This window comes from Vigna unguiculata, chromosome 3 (assembly GCF_037176805.1).
Source record: "Vigna unguiculata cultivar grain cowpea cultivar isolate G323 ecotype 2 chromosome 3, ASM3717680v1, whole genome shotgun sequence".
Lineage (NCBI taxonomy): Eukaryota > Viridiplantae > Streptophyta > Magnoliopsida > Fabales > Fabaceae > Vigna > Vigna unguiculata.
In genome coordinates this window covers 12,266,309-12,284,398 of record NC_140794.1, presented here as the reverse complement: position 1 = coordinate 12,284,398, position 18,090 = coordinate 12,266,309, and the positions used below count along the sequence as shown (strand labels likewise).

Here is an 18,090-nt window from a genome sequence, read left to right as displayed (position 1 = left end):
TGGTGACAGAAAAAAGAAGAAAAAGTCCAAGGAAAGACGTGTCTATATGGCTTGGAAAGACAATGATGATTCAATAAGTAGCTCATGAGAAGATAAAAGTGAAGACGCAAATGGTATAATCAATTCAAATGCTATAATGAAACACGTTTTGAAAACATCAAATAAGTTTTGCAAAATTTTATTAAAAAAACTAAATTCATACACTTCTAGAGTTCAGGGACTAAATTAAATTAAAGTTTTGAAAAAAAATTAATTTCAATTTTCACTTAAAATTAAGAGACCAAATAACCTTTGTTATAAACGCTCGAAGACTACTGTGTCACATTTATGTTCTTTTCACAAGTGTGAGAATGAGAACCTCGAATTATCCGTGAAAAACAAGACCATGTGTGGTGTGGCATCTCCTTAAATGTACAAATATATTTGTGGTTCAAAAATTGCCTCTCTTCCCCCCACATTTATTATTTCTACCTAATTCCAATGGTGTTATAACTTCTTGAAGCAAATGGATCCATGAAGCACGTGTTTAAATATGAAACTCACATTGAAATATGAAACATGTGTTGAATTCAAATTCCATGCATATGTATTGTGTATATATTTGGGTTTATTTGTTAGAAGTTATGAATCATTGACAGAGGCTGAATTGCAGGTGTGAGATTTGATGGATAGTTCAGTAGCAGTTTTGGAGCAAAGTGTGATGAACATTGAAGGTATCTGCTTGACATGGAAGGATGTATGGGTAACTGCTTCCAACAGAAAGAATGGAAGCAGATCAATTCTTGAGGGTCTTACTGGTTATGCTAAACCAGGGCAACTCTTGGCAATTATGGGTCCTTCTGGCTGTGGCAAATCTACACTACTTGATACTTTAGCAGGTATATCTATGCACCAACTTCTCTATTTTCTGATTAATCTGCATCATCACCTGTGCTAAATTTGTTATTACAGGGAGATTAGGTTCAAAGATGAGGCAAAGTGGGGACATTCTGATCAATGGTCACAAGCAAACATTGACTTATGGAACCTCAGTATGTACAAAATCTCACTTTCATCATCAACATCACTAATTACTACCTAATCATCATCAATCTAACATTATTTGGATCCATGTTGTGACCACAGGCATATGTGACACAAGATGATACCTTGTTGACAACCTTAACGGTTGGAGAAGCTGTTCACTATTCAGCTCAACTCCAGTTACCTGACACCATGTCAAAACAAGAGAAGAAAGAGAGAGCAGACTTTACAATCAGAGAAATGGGTCTTCAAGATGCCATTAACACAAGAATTGGAGGATGGGGTGTTAAAGGGATTAGTGGGGGTCAGAAAAGGAGGGTTAGCATCTGCATAGAGATCCTAACACGACCGAAACTTCTCTTTCTTGATGAACCAACTAGTGGACTTGATAGTGCAGCTTCCTATTATGTCATCAAAAGAATCGCTTCCCTTGCTCAAAATGATCACATTAAGAGGACTGTTATAGCATCAATTCATCAACCTAGTACTGAAGTTTTTCAACTCTTCAATAACCTTTGTCTTTTGTCTTCGGGTAAAACGGTTTACTTTGGACCTGCTTCTGCTGCAAGTGAGGTAATAAAAAAACTACCTTTTTTGTGTAAATTACTGTGTTTTACCTTTTTCTTTCTTTCTAAACACAGGCTCCACTTTCTTATTATGCTTTTCTGTAGTTTTTCGCTTCGTATGGCTATCCTTGTCCCCCTCTCATGAATCCTTCTGATCATTTACTGAAAACTATAAACAAGGATTTCGATCAGGTAAATAAAATGTGACCAAGTTTCCATGATTCAATTCTTCTTTTTATAATACAAACAAAAATCCAATTAAAACGTGTTATGATTGATTTTATTAGGACATTGAGGTGGGTTTAGCTGGAACTACAAACCTACCCACAGAAGAAGTAATTCACATCCTTGTGAACTCATACAAATGCTCTGAGAGGAATCAAGAAGTTCAAAGTGAAGTAGCTTTACTATCTGAGAAGGTAATCCCTCGATGCTTCTACTCTAACACTACTGATACATGCTCAAATTGCAAGTAGTAAACATTAACTTTAACTGGTTTCAGAAGAAAAGTTCATTGGATGTGAAGAGAGGGCACGCTGGCTTCCTTAATCAGTGCTTTGCTCTTACCAAAAGATCGTTCATCAACATGTTTCGCGATCTCGGCTATTATTGGTTGCGCCTTGTCATATATATTGCATTGGGTATAAGTTTAGCCACTGTTTTCCATAATTTGGGCACAAGTTATGACTCCATTAAGGATCGAGGTTCTCTTGTTGCATTCATAAATGGATTCCTCACTTTCATGACCATTGGTGGATTCCCTTCCTTTGTGGAAGTCATGAAGGTAATTCACAACATTCTTCATTATGTCAGATTTTTCTTTACCCTAAAAAATTATAAGCATTTTAATCGATGTGGAACTGCAGGTATTTCAACGAGAAAGAGAAAACGGGCATTATGGTGTCACTGCATTTGTGATTGCAAACACCTTATCATCTATTCCATTCTTGTTATTGGTTACATTAATTCCTGGGGTTATAGCTTATTACCTTCCTGGTCTTCAGAATGGATTGGAACATTTCGTGTATTTCATTTGTGTTTTGTTTTCTAGTCTGATGTTAGTGGAGAGTCTTATGATGATAGTTGCGAGCATTGTTCCCAACTATCTAATGGGCATCATAACTGGTGCTGGAATTCAAGGAGTCATGCTTTTACTCAGTGGCTTCTTTAAGTTGCCAAACGATATTCCCAAGCCAGTTTGGAAATACCCTTTACACTACATTGCTTTTCATACCTTTGCCAACCAAGGAATGTTCAAGAACGAGTATGAAGGACTAAGATTTGATGCCAAAAATGATGGAGGAAGCTCACACAGTTACATCACTGGTGAAGAGGTTTTGAGAAATGTGTGGCAAGTTGACATGAGTTACTCAAAGTGGGTTAATCTTGCAATCTTGATGGGGATGATTGTTCTGTATCGAGTATTGTTTTTGGTTATTATCAAGATTGAAGAGAAGTTGAAGACCCTTGTTGTTCCACTATCTTCCAAGAGATCAACACAAATCATGGAAAACCCCAACGCCACTCCCTCACATTAACAAAATACTTTGCTCTAAATGTTATTACTTTTTCCACAAATTTTAATTGTAATGAATCGACTTATTAGATAGGCACGTGTGGTGTGTAACATATGATAATTAGTTATATGATTTTTAAGTGTGTTTTGGATTTGGCTTTGATCACCTACATCCAATTATTTAGGCAATTGTAACACTTTAAATTCATACAACTTGATTTTATGACACCAGTCAAAAATAAAGGACAAATTATGTCACAGTTTTGTTTGTGTCGGATCGTAGGCTACGTAAATTTCAAAAAATTATGTTAGGGGACTCTTTGGTCCGACAAAAATTTTGATTGTTGCATGCATTTTGCTCTTCCTCACTTCTTTTTGCGATTTCGCCATTTTCGAATTCTTCTTTAGCAACGGTTATGACGACCTTACTCACTGCATTGTTGATCCAAAATATTTTATTCTTGCATTTGGAAGAGGCTCATGTGATTGAATTTTAGTTTAAAATTCTTCATTGAAGGTAGTGGTTTAAACTTTCATTTTACTTTCGAAATTGATACCATGATGATTGTTTTTAGAAATCTCAATTATGAAAATGTATGAATAATGTTACAATTGTATTATTCTGGTTCATCCTTGATATTGTATTTTTCAAAGATTGTTTCAAAATGTTTTTCATGAGTTTAAGAATGTTTGTTTCGAATATTCTATTCAAAAATTCTGGTCGGGAAATTCTAGAAGTTTGTTCTCAAATATTTTCATAACTGTTAATTCAAAAGTGACTTTACCAGAGATAAAATCAATTTGAAAATTATGAACTTACAAATTGCGGGAGTTTTAAATTATGGGATGCCGTAAGAAAAGGCCACAATTGATTTCCAATACCCAATCTTCAAAGACAATTGCTTTCTGCACCCTGTCAATTTCTACATGCCCACAATCATGTTTTGGAATTTCATTTTTGTCTTTGGTTATTTTATTTGAAAGTTATGACACAGTGGTAAACTGGTTCGGACAATTTTCATGTGGAGTTTTATGGGAATCTTTGGTGGGGTGAAGGTGGCGGTGAGTTGTGATGATTTGCAAAACTATTCGGTGTTAGGTGAAAATTTACGCTTCCGGAAAATGTGATCCGGAATAGGTGTGGAAGATGAGAAATGAGTAAAATATTAGTTCAGGAAGCAAATGAGGTGGAACATGCATAACTCTTCTCAAAAATGAATTTCGATATTGTTGAAAATGTGTTTTAGAATAATGGTTCCGGGGAGTAGATGTGGTGTGGTTTCTGAAAAGAGAAATCCAAAAGTATAAGTATGCTTTCCGGAAAGACCGTTCCGGAATTATCTTTGTGATATTCATTTCTCTTTACATATGCAATTCGCATCTCTATGCATCTTTAACTCCAATCCTTCTGCATCTTCAACCCCTTTTGGGTATCTTTTACTCTTTTCCTTGAATTTGTGTTTTGTTGAGAGAGAATTTCATGAATGTTGATTTGAGGGTATAGAACAATTTGTGATGGTGGGTGAATATTGAACTCTCACGCAGCTACAGTGTCAAGTGAAGAAGAAGAAGGAGAAAAAATGATAAAAATTCGGTTTAGGTTAAAAATCGCATAAGATTAATTTTGATATTTCACACATCTTACAGGTGCAGGTTGAACTTTGAGGGGGCAAAAAGCAATTGGCATCTTCAAAACAATAGGGCCTATTTCAATTCTGGGTGAAATTGGCCCTATTTACGCTGGGCTGACTTCATTTGCGAAAACAAATATATATCACGCGTAGTAGCTTACGATAGAGCCATACATTCATTTTTCTGAAATATCTTTTTATCATTAATCTTTTTATTAATTTTTAATTATTTCTTTGTGTTTTAAGCTTTCCTTTTTCTAGTGCGTAATTTTGTAACGTTATTGAAATTAATTTATTGAAAATATTAATGTCTTGAATTTAAAATATTTAAATGTAAGAAAGTGGTCAAATGCGAAATAAACAGGGGAGAATGAAAGAAAAAAAAAATAACAATAAAACAAAAGGTTAACCTTTTAATTGGTTTCATCTATGAAAATACTTTCACTATTAGCTTTTGTTTGTTTCTGTTGATTTACTTTAGCAGAGAATGGAAGTGAAGATGAATGTTGTACTTGTATATTATACAATTATCATTTTATCCTTATTCAGTTTTTTACTTTTACGCTCTTTTTACTTTTGAATTGTACTTAGACTTTACTCCAAATGTACAATTTTAAATTTAAATTATTTTCATCAATTTATTTTTTTTTAACAAAATTACTCCCATTTAATTTATATTAATTTTAAATTAACACATATCAATTTAAAATAATTTTATAATGTCAAATTATTACTTAATTTTTTTTAAACTAATCTACAAAATTTTATTCCATCTTAATTTCTAAAAATCATATTTTTATCAATATTTTTTTTTCTAATTTAAATAATAACTTATATTTCATTATAATATAATATACATTAATTATAATTTAATTTAAATTATTTTTATATACAAAAATAAACTAGCAATCTTATTTTCTTACAAATTAAACTTTTTTTTAATTTATCACATTTATCACATCATTCACTAATTCTTATAAATTTTTTTCTCATTTCTCTTCAAATCTTATTATCTTTTTCTTAATCCAAACAATTCAACTTTCACTCCTCTTTCTCCTTAAATTCCTTAAATTCACTATCTAAAACAAACACAGGCTTAATGTGTATCTCGTAAGTGTGTGTCTACATTTATAAACAGGCTTAATGTGTATCTCGTAACTGTGTGTCTACATTTATAAACGTTTCAAATAAGAGATTTTATCAATTTTGTACAACTGTTTTTTTTTTTAAATTGAGGTTTTCAAATTTTAAGGATTTTCTTACACACACAATATTTTTATAAATTGAAATCATAATAATGACAGTTAAAAAATTATGTTAATTTTTAACTTGGTGGAAAGTAATTATAAAAGAAAACATTGTTAATTTTAAACTAAACAAAGAAGTCAATTTTAGTTGATACAAGTAGGAATGACAACGCATCAGGTCGGATACCGATAGTGCATACTTGTAACCCGATCTGACACAAAAAAATTCATTCATTACCCGACCGATTATTTGTCGAGTATCCTTTTAAAAATTAACCGCGAATTTTAGAAAACTCGTAGGTACCCGTAGATACCCGTAGATATTTAAAAAAAAATATATATATATATATATATATATTATAAATTTTTAAAAAAAATTACAAAAAATATAAAATATAAATTAGAATTGATTTTTAATCTTCTGCGAAGAATGGATATCTGCAGGTACAGATAGTGCACTCGAATTGTTTATAAACATGTATTAAAATATCCGTTACCCGTTATCCATAAATAATAAATCCATAAAGATCATAAATACATAGCATAATCATATGTTAATTCTTAGTAAACTCATAATCTAATTCATGATGAAAATATAATGTGGAAGCATACTTGAATTTGCCATTGAGTATATAGATAATGATATCAATAGATACGATATGTGATCTTAGCAAATGTAAATGAACTTAAGTATGTAATGTAAAATAAAATTTTATTACAATATGTAATGCTACATTCTCTTTAAATGGGGACCATAACCTATTTTGTAACTTTTGTCAGTTATATTTCATATTATAATAATTTCATTTTAACCGCTCATTAAATCATAATAACAATGTAAAATTCAAGTGCATAAAAGAGTCACCTTTGTTTTCTCGTGCTTTCTCATTGAGAAAATGAAAGGTGACTCCTTTTTGAAAGTTGTGAAAAGAAGAATGTGTGAACAAAATAGAAAGCACGAAAAAACAAAGGTGTTTTGAAATGTTGGAAGATTAGACTAACCAGAGGTGGTTTTGTCCGAAGGTGGTTGTGTTAATTCTTAGGAAGAAGTTTTGTTTAGTTTAGGCCAAGGATAGGAGGGCTTTCAGGGACTGGGACGGGTGGATTCTAGAGCTAGGGGCGGATCAGAGGTTTGTCCATTGGGATTGGGCATGGACGAGCGGGCCAGCAAAATGAAAAAAAAACTTATCCCATCGCATCATTAACCGGTGTAGGATTCAAGATCAGGTCCAGGATTAGAGTCAAATCGACCTTCCCTCTCATCTCAGGGTGAGGCAAGGTAGCTTGCTCAAATGTTCATTGTTCAATATCTCGGCAGCTCAAGAAGTTGGACTAGCTGCTCCCATTCCTAAAAGCCCGGAGTGGATTCTAGGGGAAGGGCGGAGCCTCACCTTGCAATAGGAAGGTCTTCGTTGCTGGGACGGGTTCAAACTGGACTGAAGGGAGGAGGAATGAAAGACTTCGATCTTACTGGGGATTCATCACTGGCTAGGGCAAATCAAAGCATGGGCATCTGCAAGTAAGAGGGAACAGTAGATCGTCAATTGAAGAGCCAGGTCAGTCAACTTCTATTGGGACTTCTATTGATTCGACTAGAGGGACTCCTAGCAACTTGTATGACGGGGCCCCATTGTTCATCACAAAAACGTGATCAATTATAAAGTGGTCGATAGATACATCATTCACAAAAGCTTCATCTTACAATAACATGTATTGTTGTATCAACTTCTTCGTATAATAATATATTAAAATATCTAATCAATTAATCAACTTGTAAAATATAGCTAAATACAAATTTTATAATATTGTAAAACTAAAGTATGGGTAAAATAATTCAAATGAGTCTTGTACCTACCTGGTCCAATAGGTGTCGGCCCAATCAGCGTTATGATCACAAAATATTCTCAGATTCACCTATTGAAGATATCCATATATTAACGATAATCATGATAATCTCAGCAGTTTGATCACGTCCTAATACTAAATATTAATTATTACATTCTAATATTCCCTTATACTAAATATGAACATAATAATTAGTATATCAGGTAATATTCACCTTATTATATTTATTTCAGGTAATATGTTACATTATTGCTATTGTACTTATTTCAGGTTAGTTGTTATATTGTTAATATTGTCATTTTATCATATGGGTCCAAGGCCTAGAGAGGCCTTATAAATACACCCAATATCCTCCATGGAAACTCACTCTGAAAACAATCACTCAAACTCATTCTCTTTGAAAAGATCCTTATTATTTTACTGACTTACGCATTTAAGAGTTTTTTGTAGGTGGATTTTCTCCTTTGTTCCAACCCTCAGGAATACTCACTCTGAAAACAATCACTCAAACTCATTCTCTCTGAAAAGATCTTTACTCTCTTACTGACTTGAGTGTTGGAAAGTCTTTTGCAGGTGGATTTTCTCTTTGTTCCAACCATCAAGAGCATTCAACCAAGATCCATTAGGCCATTGAGATCTTGCCACTTGTCTAAAGGCTCGCTTCAAGTTCCTAGTAAGAACATTAAGCGCCCACTATAGGGCACGAGTAAAATTTTTCATGCTCCACATTTGATACTATCCTTACCTAATGTGATTACTCATTATTAAGATGAGCAAGTTCATCGCTACTGATAATTATTTTACTATTATTATCATGGGCATTTGTGGTTTAAAATACACTAATCTCAATAAGTGGTATACAAGTTTCAATAGTGGACACATGATGTTAATCCATCCAACACAAAGAAACCAAAGTCATATTATGATACATCAATGTTATTTTCTTTAATTATGGAAATTGGAATTGGAGGTGTTTGATGTCATCATTTTGAACGGGCACTAATAAGTGTGATAATTAATTATTATTTACACTTATTAGAACCTTTTAACTGTCTTTTATTCATGTATTTTGTGTTAATTCCATAAAAGAATTTAGGACTTTGTAATTATTCTTCAAAGACTGGTTTACTTTGTTATTTGTGAACTTTTGTAGGAAAATGGAAGATTGAAGAAGAATTGCTAGCAGCTTCCTGGAGTCACTCGCCCAAGGATGGAGACGTGATCGCCTCACGAGGAAGACTTGTTCGCCAACGAGTAATCACTTTTTGCATAAACATTAAAAGTGTCGTGACTCGAACAAAAAGACAGTTTAAGTAGGGGGAATCCATATACTCCAATCTGCCAAATCTTCATTATCCTTTTTTTGTCTATATAACCTATATGCCAATTCTTGCGACACTCATTGCCATATGTGGTCTTCATGCTCACCCAAGAGAAAGCAACACACCCGCATTTTGTTTGCAGCATTCTACATGAAGTCTTGCATCTCATTCATAAGTTCATGATGATCTTATATTGGAAGATGTTGAAAAGTGATAATCACAAAGCACCAAAACCAACTTGGTCATGGTCTTAAGAGAAATCACCACCAAGGTCAAACTTGACTATGACAAGATTGTGCATGACAAATGCAGGAATAGTAGCCACATCTTAGACGATGTGGGGCTTGATGTTGACAACTACAAGCTCCTTGTGAACATTGAGTAGCAATGCCTGATATTACCTAAAAGATTGTGGCCACCTCACCAAAAGACCTAAAGAAATTAACACTAGTATATGCCATAGTTCGCTTCCCAACACATGTTTTTCTCAATTTTGTGAAGTTGGGAAGGAGAAGATTCATGTGGTATGAACTAAACTACAACGTGGAGTACTTGCCACAAATCAAAGTGCTCTTCAAAACAATAATGTCGATGTTGTGGTGATCTTCTCAAACTCGCATGAAATCTAGGTTGATCTCTGTTACAACAAAGCTCTTTATTAAACTCAAATTCATACAAATAACCTGACGATGACGATATTGCCACTCAAATCGAAGAGTGTGGCAGCTTCCTAGCGAAAAGGTGTGTAGACACTAAGGGACTCCTTTAAAAGTTGTCATAATTGGATTTGCACATGTATCACAAGTCATGTCGCCCTTTCATCACCTTCTTGATCTTAATCAAGTTGGTTACTCCATTTGGGTTTTCACTGTTGATCTCATGCTCTTGGCTCAAATTGGTAACCCTTATGGTGGAGTTGTGCAACATACTACAATGGTTGAAGATGACAACAACCAAATTCACTATTAAGTCTTGACTTTATGCTACCACCTAGTTGCCTACCAGTGGCATTCCTTTCGACAACGACTTCACCAAAGCTTAAGTTAACATAGTTGAGCTACACACCAACATTAATGGCTTCTTTTCCATCATTTTGCTTCTAACCATGTTATACTCTTCCTTTTGTGAATTCAACTTACCATTGATTGTGGAAAGTGACATTTTCACACTAGTCAGGATGCGATACTAATGCCATTAAATCACCACTATGGCAATATGGAGGTTGCTTAAGATGCATCCCAATCTATAATAGTTTGGTGCATGCATTAATCCATACACACATCAACATAAAAGGAAATCATCTACTCCAACTATTTGTATTGAAATATATCTAGGAACAATCTGGTAAATACTTAAAATTTTCTAAAAGTACTACAATAGCTTGGCTCTTGAGAGCCTAACAATTCGACTCGAAGATGAAGCTATGATAAAGCTCACAATGATGATAACATACAAATTGGTCTCAATAACGACAATCATATAATCCTCAATGCATCAGAATGTTGGTAGATCGATACGCACCAGGTACAAGAAGAAATTGTATAATATTCTCTAACGGAGTGTCAGTATCATAGCGAAGGATGTTTCATCAAATAAAAAATATGAGTCTGAGGAAAGCTTTGGTTAGGAAAGATAAAGTTCTTAAGTTTGTCCATTGTAACTCATTTTTCTTTCCTAGCAACCTACTCAGTAAACCTTTAACAATATTTATCTTTTAAAAACTTTTATGCATCGCACAATTGAAAATTTGGATGGTCCCACTTACACCAGCCTTCATCATTAAGCCCTATAGAGAGAGGTACCAAGTTACTTGAACTACTTACATTAAGCCCTCCAAAGTGAGGCACTTTAATTAGGGGTGTCAAAACGGGCCAGCTCGACCCGTTTTGACCCGGCCCGTTTTTGGCTCGTATTAAACGGGCCAGGCCGGGCTGGCCCAACATGGTAAAACGGGTTGTGTTTCTGAGCCCAGCCCGTGGGCTGGCGGGTTGACGGGCTAGCGGGCCGGCCCGGTCCAATCAGATTTTAATATTTTTCATTTCAAATTCAGTTGACTGAATAATGTCCCAATTTTATATTACCAAAAGAAATTCTCCTGCAATTAAGAATACAACAACAATGATCTATTAAACAAGAAAATTATCACAACACAAATAGCCCTGCAATGGAACCAGAACGCTAAGAAGTTGAAATGGAACCGGAACGTTGCAAGTGATTAACGGCAGCAGCTACGAAGTTGAAATTGGGGAAGATTTAAGGATGAACATCGATTAACAGGTCGTGGTGGTCGGAAATCACAAATCGGAAATCACATAATGGGTCGTGGTGGTCGGAAATCACAAAATCACAAATTTAGGGTTAGGAAAATCGGGATTTTAGGTTACAAATCGGGAGAAATGGAACCAGAACGCAAATTAGGAACATACATGTCTTCGCGGTGGTCGTAGCGGTCGGAATCGTCCACCAATCGCAGTCCGACGGTGGCTCCGCTGTTTTCGCGGTAGTTGTGGACGCTGTTTTCTCGTTGCTGCCAGCGACGTGGTGGATGTCACGGTGGAGGAGAAGCGGGTATGGCCAGCGGCGACGTGGTGGCCAGCGACGCCGTGGGTGGAGGAGAAGTGAGCGCAGAGAAGAGTCGAGAAGAAGAGACGCAATCGCAGAGTGTGTGAGGTGTCTGGGCGCAGAGTGTGTGTGAAGGAGGGATACTGAAAAAAATGTGAACGTGCTGTTTTTTTTATTAAGTGATACGGGCCGCGGGCTGGCCCGTTTTGGCCCGCGGGTTGGCCCGACGGACCTGCAGACTTGACGGGCCGGGCTGTCTCGGGTTGGCGGGCTGAATTTCTGGACCCGGCCCATGTATTTACTGACGGGCTGGTAGGCCGGCCCATCGGGCTCGACCCATTTTGCCATCCCTAACTTTAATAGAAAAGTCCTCTAGAGTGAGGTACCTTAATCATAAAGCCCTCTAGAGAAAGGCATTGGCTTACTTGAACTAGTAATATTAAGCCCTCTAGACTGAGGCACTTTAATCGAAAAGCCATATAGAGTGAAACATTTTAATCGAAAAGCCTTCCATATTTAGGTAACTTAATCATAAAGCCCTTCGAAGAGAAGCACCAAGCTACTTGAACTTAGTAACCATACGCCCTCTAGAGTGAGACACTTTAATAATAATAAAAAAAAGAAGCCATCTAGAGTGAGACACCTTAATCATAAAGCCCTCCTAAGAGATCACCAAGTTACTTGAGCTAGTAACATTAAGCCCTTTAGAGTGAGGCACTTTAGTTGAAAATCCCACCAGAATGAGGCACCTTAATCATTAAGCCCTCTAAAGAGAGGAACCAAGTTACTTGAACTAGTAACATTTAGCCCTATAGAGTGAGGCACTTTAATTGGAAATCCCTCTAAAGAGAGACACCTTAATCATAAAGTCCTCCAGATTGAGGCACTGAGTTACTTAAACTAGTAACGATAATCATTAAGCCCTCCTGAGCAAGGGATCGAGTTATTTAAACATTAACAAAAGCCTACAAACATGGCAAACGAGTTACCTAGATGACAACATAAGCCCACAAACATGACAAATGAGTTACCTAGACGGTAACAAAAATTAAGCCCAACTCGGCAACACATACCAAAGCTTGTCCAACTTGGCAGAACATACTAAAGTCTGCCATGATCAACAGCATGTCCTAAAGATTGCCATGATTGGTAGTATGTCCTAAAGGCTGTCATGATTAGTAACATGTCCTAAAGACTACCATGATCAACATCATGCCCGAAAACTTGTCATGATCGACAACACATCCCGAAGCCTGCCATGATCGGCATCACGCCCTAAAGTCTACCCAGATCAGCAACACATGACAAACTATGTTCAACTCCATAGTTCACTTAAAATTTGTCCAGTCTGGCAACACAGAATTCATTAGACAAGATGTCATCATGCCCATGCAAGGCAACAACCCAAATCGAGTAATCCATCAATGGTCAAGAACGACCTTACATAACTTGGCATTGAGGTTGGTCCACCTACAACAAACATTATAAGCCATTCACAACTTGGCTAAAATGAGCACGACGTATATGTTGATCAAACTCCTAAGACTGGAAGGCTTATGTACCTACCTAGCCCAATAGGTGTGTGGCCCAATAAGACCCAATTAACCTTATGATCATAAAATATTCTCAGATTCACCTATTGGAAAAGATATTTGTATATTAATGGTAGTCATGATAATCTTGACACTTCGATCATGTCTTAATACTAAATATTAACATATTACATACTAATATTCTCTTACAAAATATTAACAAAATATTTAGTATATCAAGTAATATATCACCTTATTATATTTATTTCAAGTAATATATAACATTATTATTATTATACTTATTTGAGATTAGATGTTATAATGTTAACATTGCCTTTTTATCATATGGGTTCAAGATTTAAAGAAATCCTATAATACACATTATTTATTCCATAAAATACTCTCTTTTAAAAATAATCACTCAAACTCATTTATCAAAAAAAAAAAAATTACAATCTTATACTCACTTAAATATGAAAGAGTCTTATACATATTAATCATTCTCTGTATTCTAACCTTTTAGAGTATTCAACCAAAATTTATCAGACCATAAAAATTTTATCACCTATCTAAAAATATGTCAAAAGACTCGCTTCAAATTCCTAACAAGAACAAGTGTGTATGAATCTCATTTCTTCAAATAAAAAACAGCCCTTTGACCAACTTCATTCCATCGCTCAATCAAACACAACATTGAAAATATCTAGTAAGTATAAAAAATAAAATATCCTTATATAAAATATAAGTAGAAATTATAAAGTTGATATACCTAAAATACCACAATAAATAAATGAGTGATACCAAATATCATCATATCATTGAGAATAAAGTGCACTGCAGTCGAGGTGCCATCAATGGTCTTGAATACTGGAATTCAGTAGTAGATGAAGGAACAAATATCTCTGCTTGCATTAAAGTCAAATTCCAACATCCGAATAACTATAGTAACGTGTATCTGCAGACGCAGATAAAGAAAAGAGAGCTCTCAAATTGTCTTGGGTCGATTGATAAAATGTGGGTGAAATACGGCTTTTGTCGGTAAATTATGACGTCAAATTTAAATTTATTTTTATTTTAAATTTTTAAAGTAGATAGATATATTTGTATATTAGGATTACGTTAAAGTGGTTTACACCATATTTATTACATCTTAATTCAAATGTTAACTTCGAAAAACTTTAGTAAGTTCAATAAAATTAATATTTTTAAATTAAAATAATGATATTTATTTATTTTTAAAATTTTGTATTTAATATGTGTCAAAATTTTGAATAAAAATAAATTTTACTTTCCGTTCAAATTTAAAACCTAAATATTTTAATTTTAGGTTCAAATTTAAAAACTACAAATATATTTAATATATAAAACATCCGTAACGCTAAATGTGAGTGTCAAAATTCCTCTTAACTTTTCATATATTAATAAAGATTATATTTTTTGCACGAAACATTTTTCTGTTTAAAAGAAAAGTCTAAATTAATAAGTTGACATTATAAAATATACTTATCTACAAATTTTCCTTTTCCCGTGTTAACTTACTATTGTAATTTGTTAAAATGTTTTACAAACTACGTTAATAATGTAATATTATATATTTTTTTTATTAACAACGAATTTTAATATCAATTGTAAATTACATTATTAGTCATAATAATAACTAATTTAAATATCAATTTATTAAATAACAAATTATTGATTACAAAAATAATTACTATTACAAATAAAATAAATAAAATTGATCGATTAATTAGTCTCTAAAATATGCTGACCGTTAAAAGAAAAATGTGTGAACCGAGCAAAAGACACAAGCAAAGCGCTCTTAATATAGAATATAAGGATAGCTTAAGCTAGTTGTGACAACACTTAATGAAAGATTCTAGAAAAATTTAGTTTTTAGAATAACAAAAATATGAGTTAAGTGTAAAATATAATTTTTAGAATGAGTAAAATGACAAAATAAGTTTTGTAGCTTACTTGGTTGAATTACTTGAATAACATATGGAAAATATTAGGTTCAACTCTCATTAGTAATGTTTTTGTTTTAGACAAATTCTAATGGGCTTGGAGTAGAGTAGTCAACATGAAATAAGAGCTCAAAAGCTATTAGAATTTTTATTAATGCATAATTTATGTTGAGGGATTATATCACGTTTTGGATAATAAAGTATGATGGAATATGTTTAAAACCATAAAATATGTATTATGGAGTGTCCTTGATTTATGAATTTTCACTAAACGTATTTTTGAATTATTGGGCGCCACCATCATAGCAGAGATACAATCACGAAACCGTTAGGCACTATAGAATGGGTATTGGGCATGAGTATTGCAAGTGTAGGGCGTTAGGCGCAAGTTGTAGAACGTTGACTATTGGATAAGGCTGAAATTTCGATAGATAGTTCATGACATGGAGTTCAGCTCAACATGTTTAAACAACCTATGAAATCCTCAAGAAAGGCTTGAAGATATCGGACCTAAAATAACTTGAAAATTAACAATAGAAACAAATTGTTCGCCCAACTAACTTACAAAATGAAAATAACTTAGAGACATTTTAAAAGCTTAAAATTTTAATTTACAAAAATACTCCAAGACATGATCTTTATATCTTTTAAATTTTTATTTTATTTATAACATTACAAGTCTTGAATTGGTTTGTTCTTTTAATCTCTTGCTCTTTATATTTGTCATAAGTACTTTTTAAGTTATTTTATATAGAATGTAAGATAGTCTTTTATCAAAATCTATATGTAGAAAGTTAAAATGTAAACATTATAATTATAGGATTCATATAAATCTATGTTTTATATCTCATTATTTTTATTTAGATTAAGTAAAAAATAATTACTTTCTAAATCATTATTAAATAAAAAAAATTAGACTACGTTACATGGAACATTACACATGTCACCAACAAACATATTCTTACAATATAATTAATTAGTCAACTTATGAAATATAGACAAATACAAATGTTATAATATTTTAAGAATACAATATTCATAACATAATTCAAAAGAGTATATATGTCATAAAAAAGAAATATCAATTCTTAAAAAAAGAAAAAAACCTTTTTGACCAACTTCTTTCCGTCCATCTATCAGACACAACATTAGAAAAATGTAGTAAATATATAAAGGGTCTTGCTAATCAGTGTTCTAAGAACACTGGTTAAGGTAATTAAACTCTATAAAAAAAAATATAGATAAGTACAATATTAAATTAAATTTGACATAATCATCATTAATGCATTTTTATTTTATTTAAAGGATAAAACTGTCCACAAGTATTGTACATGTGAGTTTCATATGTTATTTGATGTTCATCGATCAAAGTTAGAAAATAATTAAATAATAAAATAACTATGTTTTAATGTTGTTAAAAATTAAATATAATTAAACATAAGGAAGTTTAAATTAACATAACAACCAGCAAAAAAATATAAAAAATAGTGTTAAACATCTAAAAATTTATAAAAAAAAACTAAAATATCAATTTGAGACTTCATCGAATTTTCTTTCTCTGACTTCTCGATAATCTTTTCCAGCAAAAAAGGAAAATTAATTTGAAGGAGTAGTAGAAAGACAAAATTCTTCCACAAAAAAAGTTTAATAATTTCAACACCGAAGATCTTGTTTTTTTTTTTTTTTGTAAAACTTAAAAACATGTCTTTCAAAGGTTTACGGTCTTCGCATTTGAAATTTTTACTCTGAAAGACTCTTGAAATGCCACCAGAGATACTTTTATTTTTTTTAGTAAGAATTTAAAAATTTCAAATTCATTCTTCTATATTATTATCTACAAATTTAAAAAAGTATTTTTATTTTCATAAAATTTATTATATACATTTATGTTATATTATTATCTACAAATTTAAAAAAGTACTTTTATTTTCATAAAATTTATTATATACATTTATGTTTAGTAATATATTCAATTATTTTAACTTTTAATATAAAAATAAAAAAATCAATATAAATTAATTTTTCTTGATCAATATCTTAGAACTCTCTTAGCATTCTTCACGTATAAAAAAAGTCATCTTTGGATAAGAAATAGAAATACAAATTTGATATAAGTCCCACAATAAATGATACCAAATACCATCATTGAGAATAAAGTGCACTGCAGTCGAGGTGCCATAAATGGTCTTGAATACTAGAATTTAGCAGTAGATGAAATAATGAATATCTTCTTAAGCATTAAAGTCAAATTCCAACATTTGAGTTACTATAACGTCTTTCTGCAGATAAAGGAAACAGAGCTCTCAATCAAATGCCTTTCGGTAAACTATGGTATCCGGCCGTAATACGTGTGTATTATTATAGATATTTAAATAAATTTTATTTTATATATTTAATGTTTTTTAGGAAAATTATTTTTTTAATAATTAAATTTTAACAATTCACTCTTACAATTTGAGATGACATCTTTTGAGTGGTTCTCCATTTTTTATTTTTTTATTTTTTTATTTTTTTATATTTTAAAACCATTTAAAAAATGTCATATCATATTATAAGAGAAAATTGTCAAAATTTAATTGTTAAAATATTTTTTTTAATTTGTTCTATGATAAATTTATGTGTAGGTTTAGTATGCTTATAATTAGGGATGGTAATGCAGACCGGTCTGATCTGTTTAGACCCGCATCACACTTGGCTCGCAAAAATGCTGGTTGACCTAGCCCGTCCGTATTTTCAACGCAGACTGAAAAGTTAGATTCGTCCCACATTTTCAACAAATTGGAAAATTTTAAGAAGTTCACAAAATTAAGTAAAGACTTTGGGAAGTTGGATGATAAATTAATAATTTAACATTTTCATCACATTCAAAAGTATATAATATT

At 32.6% G+C, this 18,090-nt stretch overlaps 1 protein-coding gene across 1 annotated transcript; it reads left to right on the top strand.

The window, feature by feature from the left end:
- Positions 1-574: 574 nt before the first annotated feature.
- LOC114177527 (ABC transporter G family member 1-like) lies at positions 575-3,373 on the top strand. The gene is made up of 7 exons (XM_028062909.2): positions 575-878; positions 952-1,031; positions 1,126-1,596; positions 1,695-1,781; positions 1,877-2,008; positions 2,092-2,373; positions 2,456-3,373. Exons 1-7 carry the CDS (start codon positions 665-667, stop codon positions 3,125-3,127), a joined length of 1,938 nt encoding a protein of 645 aa, XP_027918710.1. The 5' UTR covers positions 575-664; the 3' UTR covers positions 3,128-3,373.
- Positions 3,374-18,090: the final 14,717 nt, after the last annotated feature.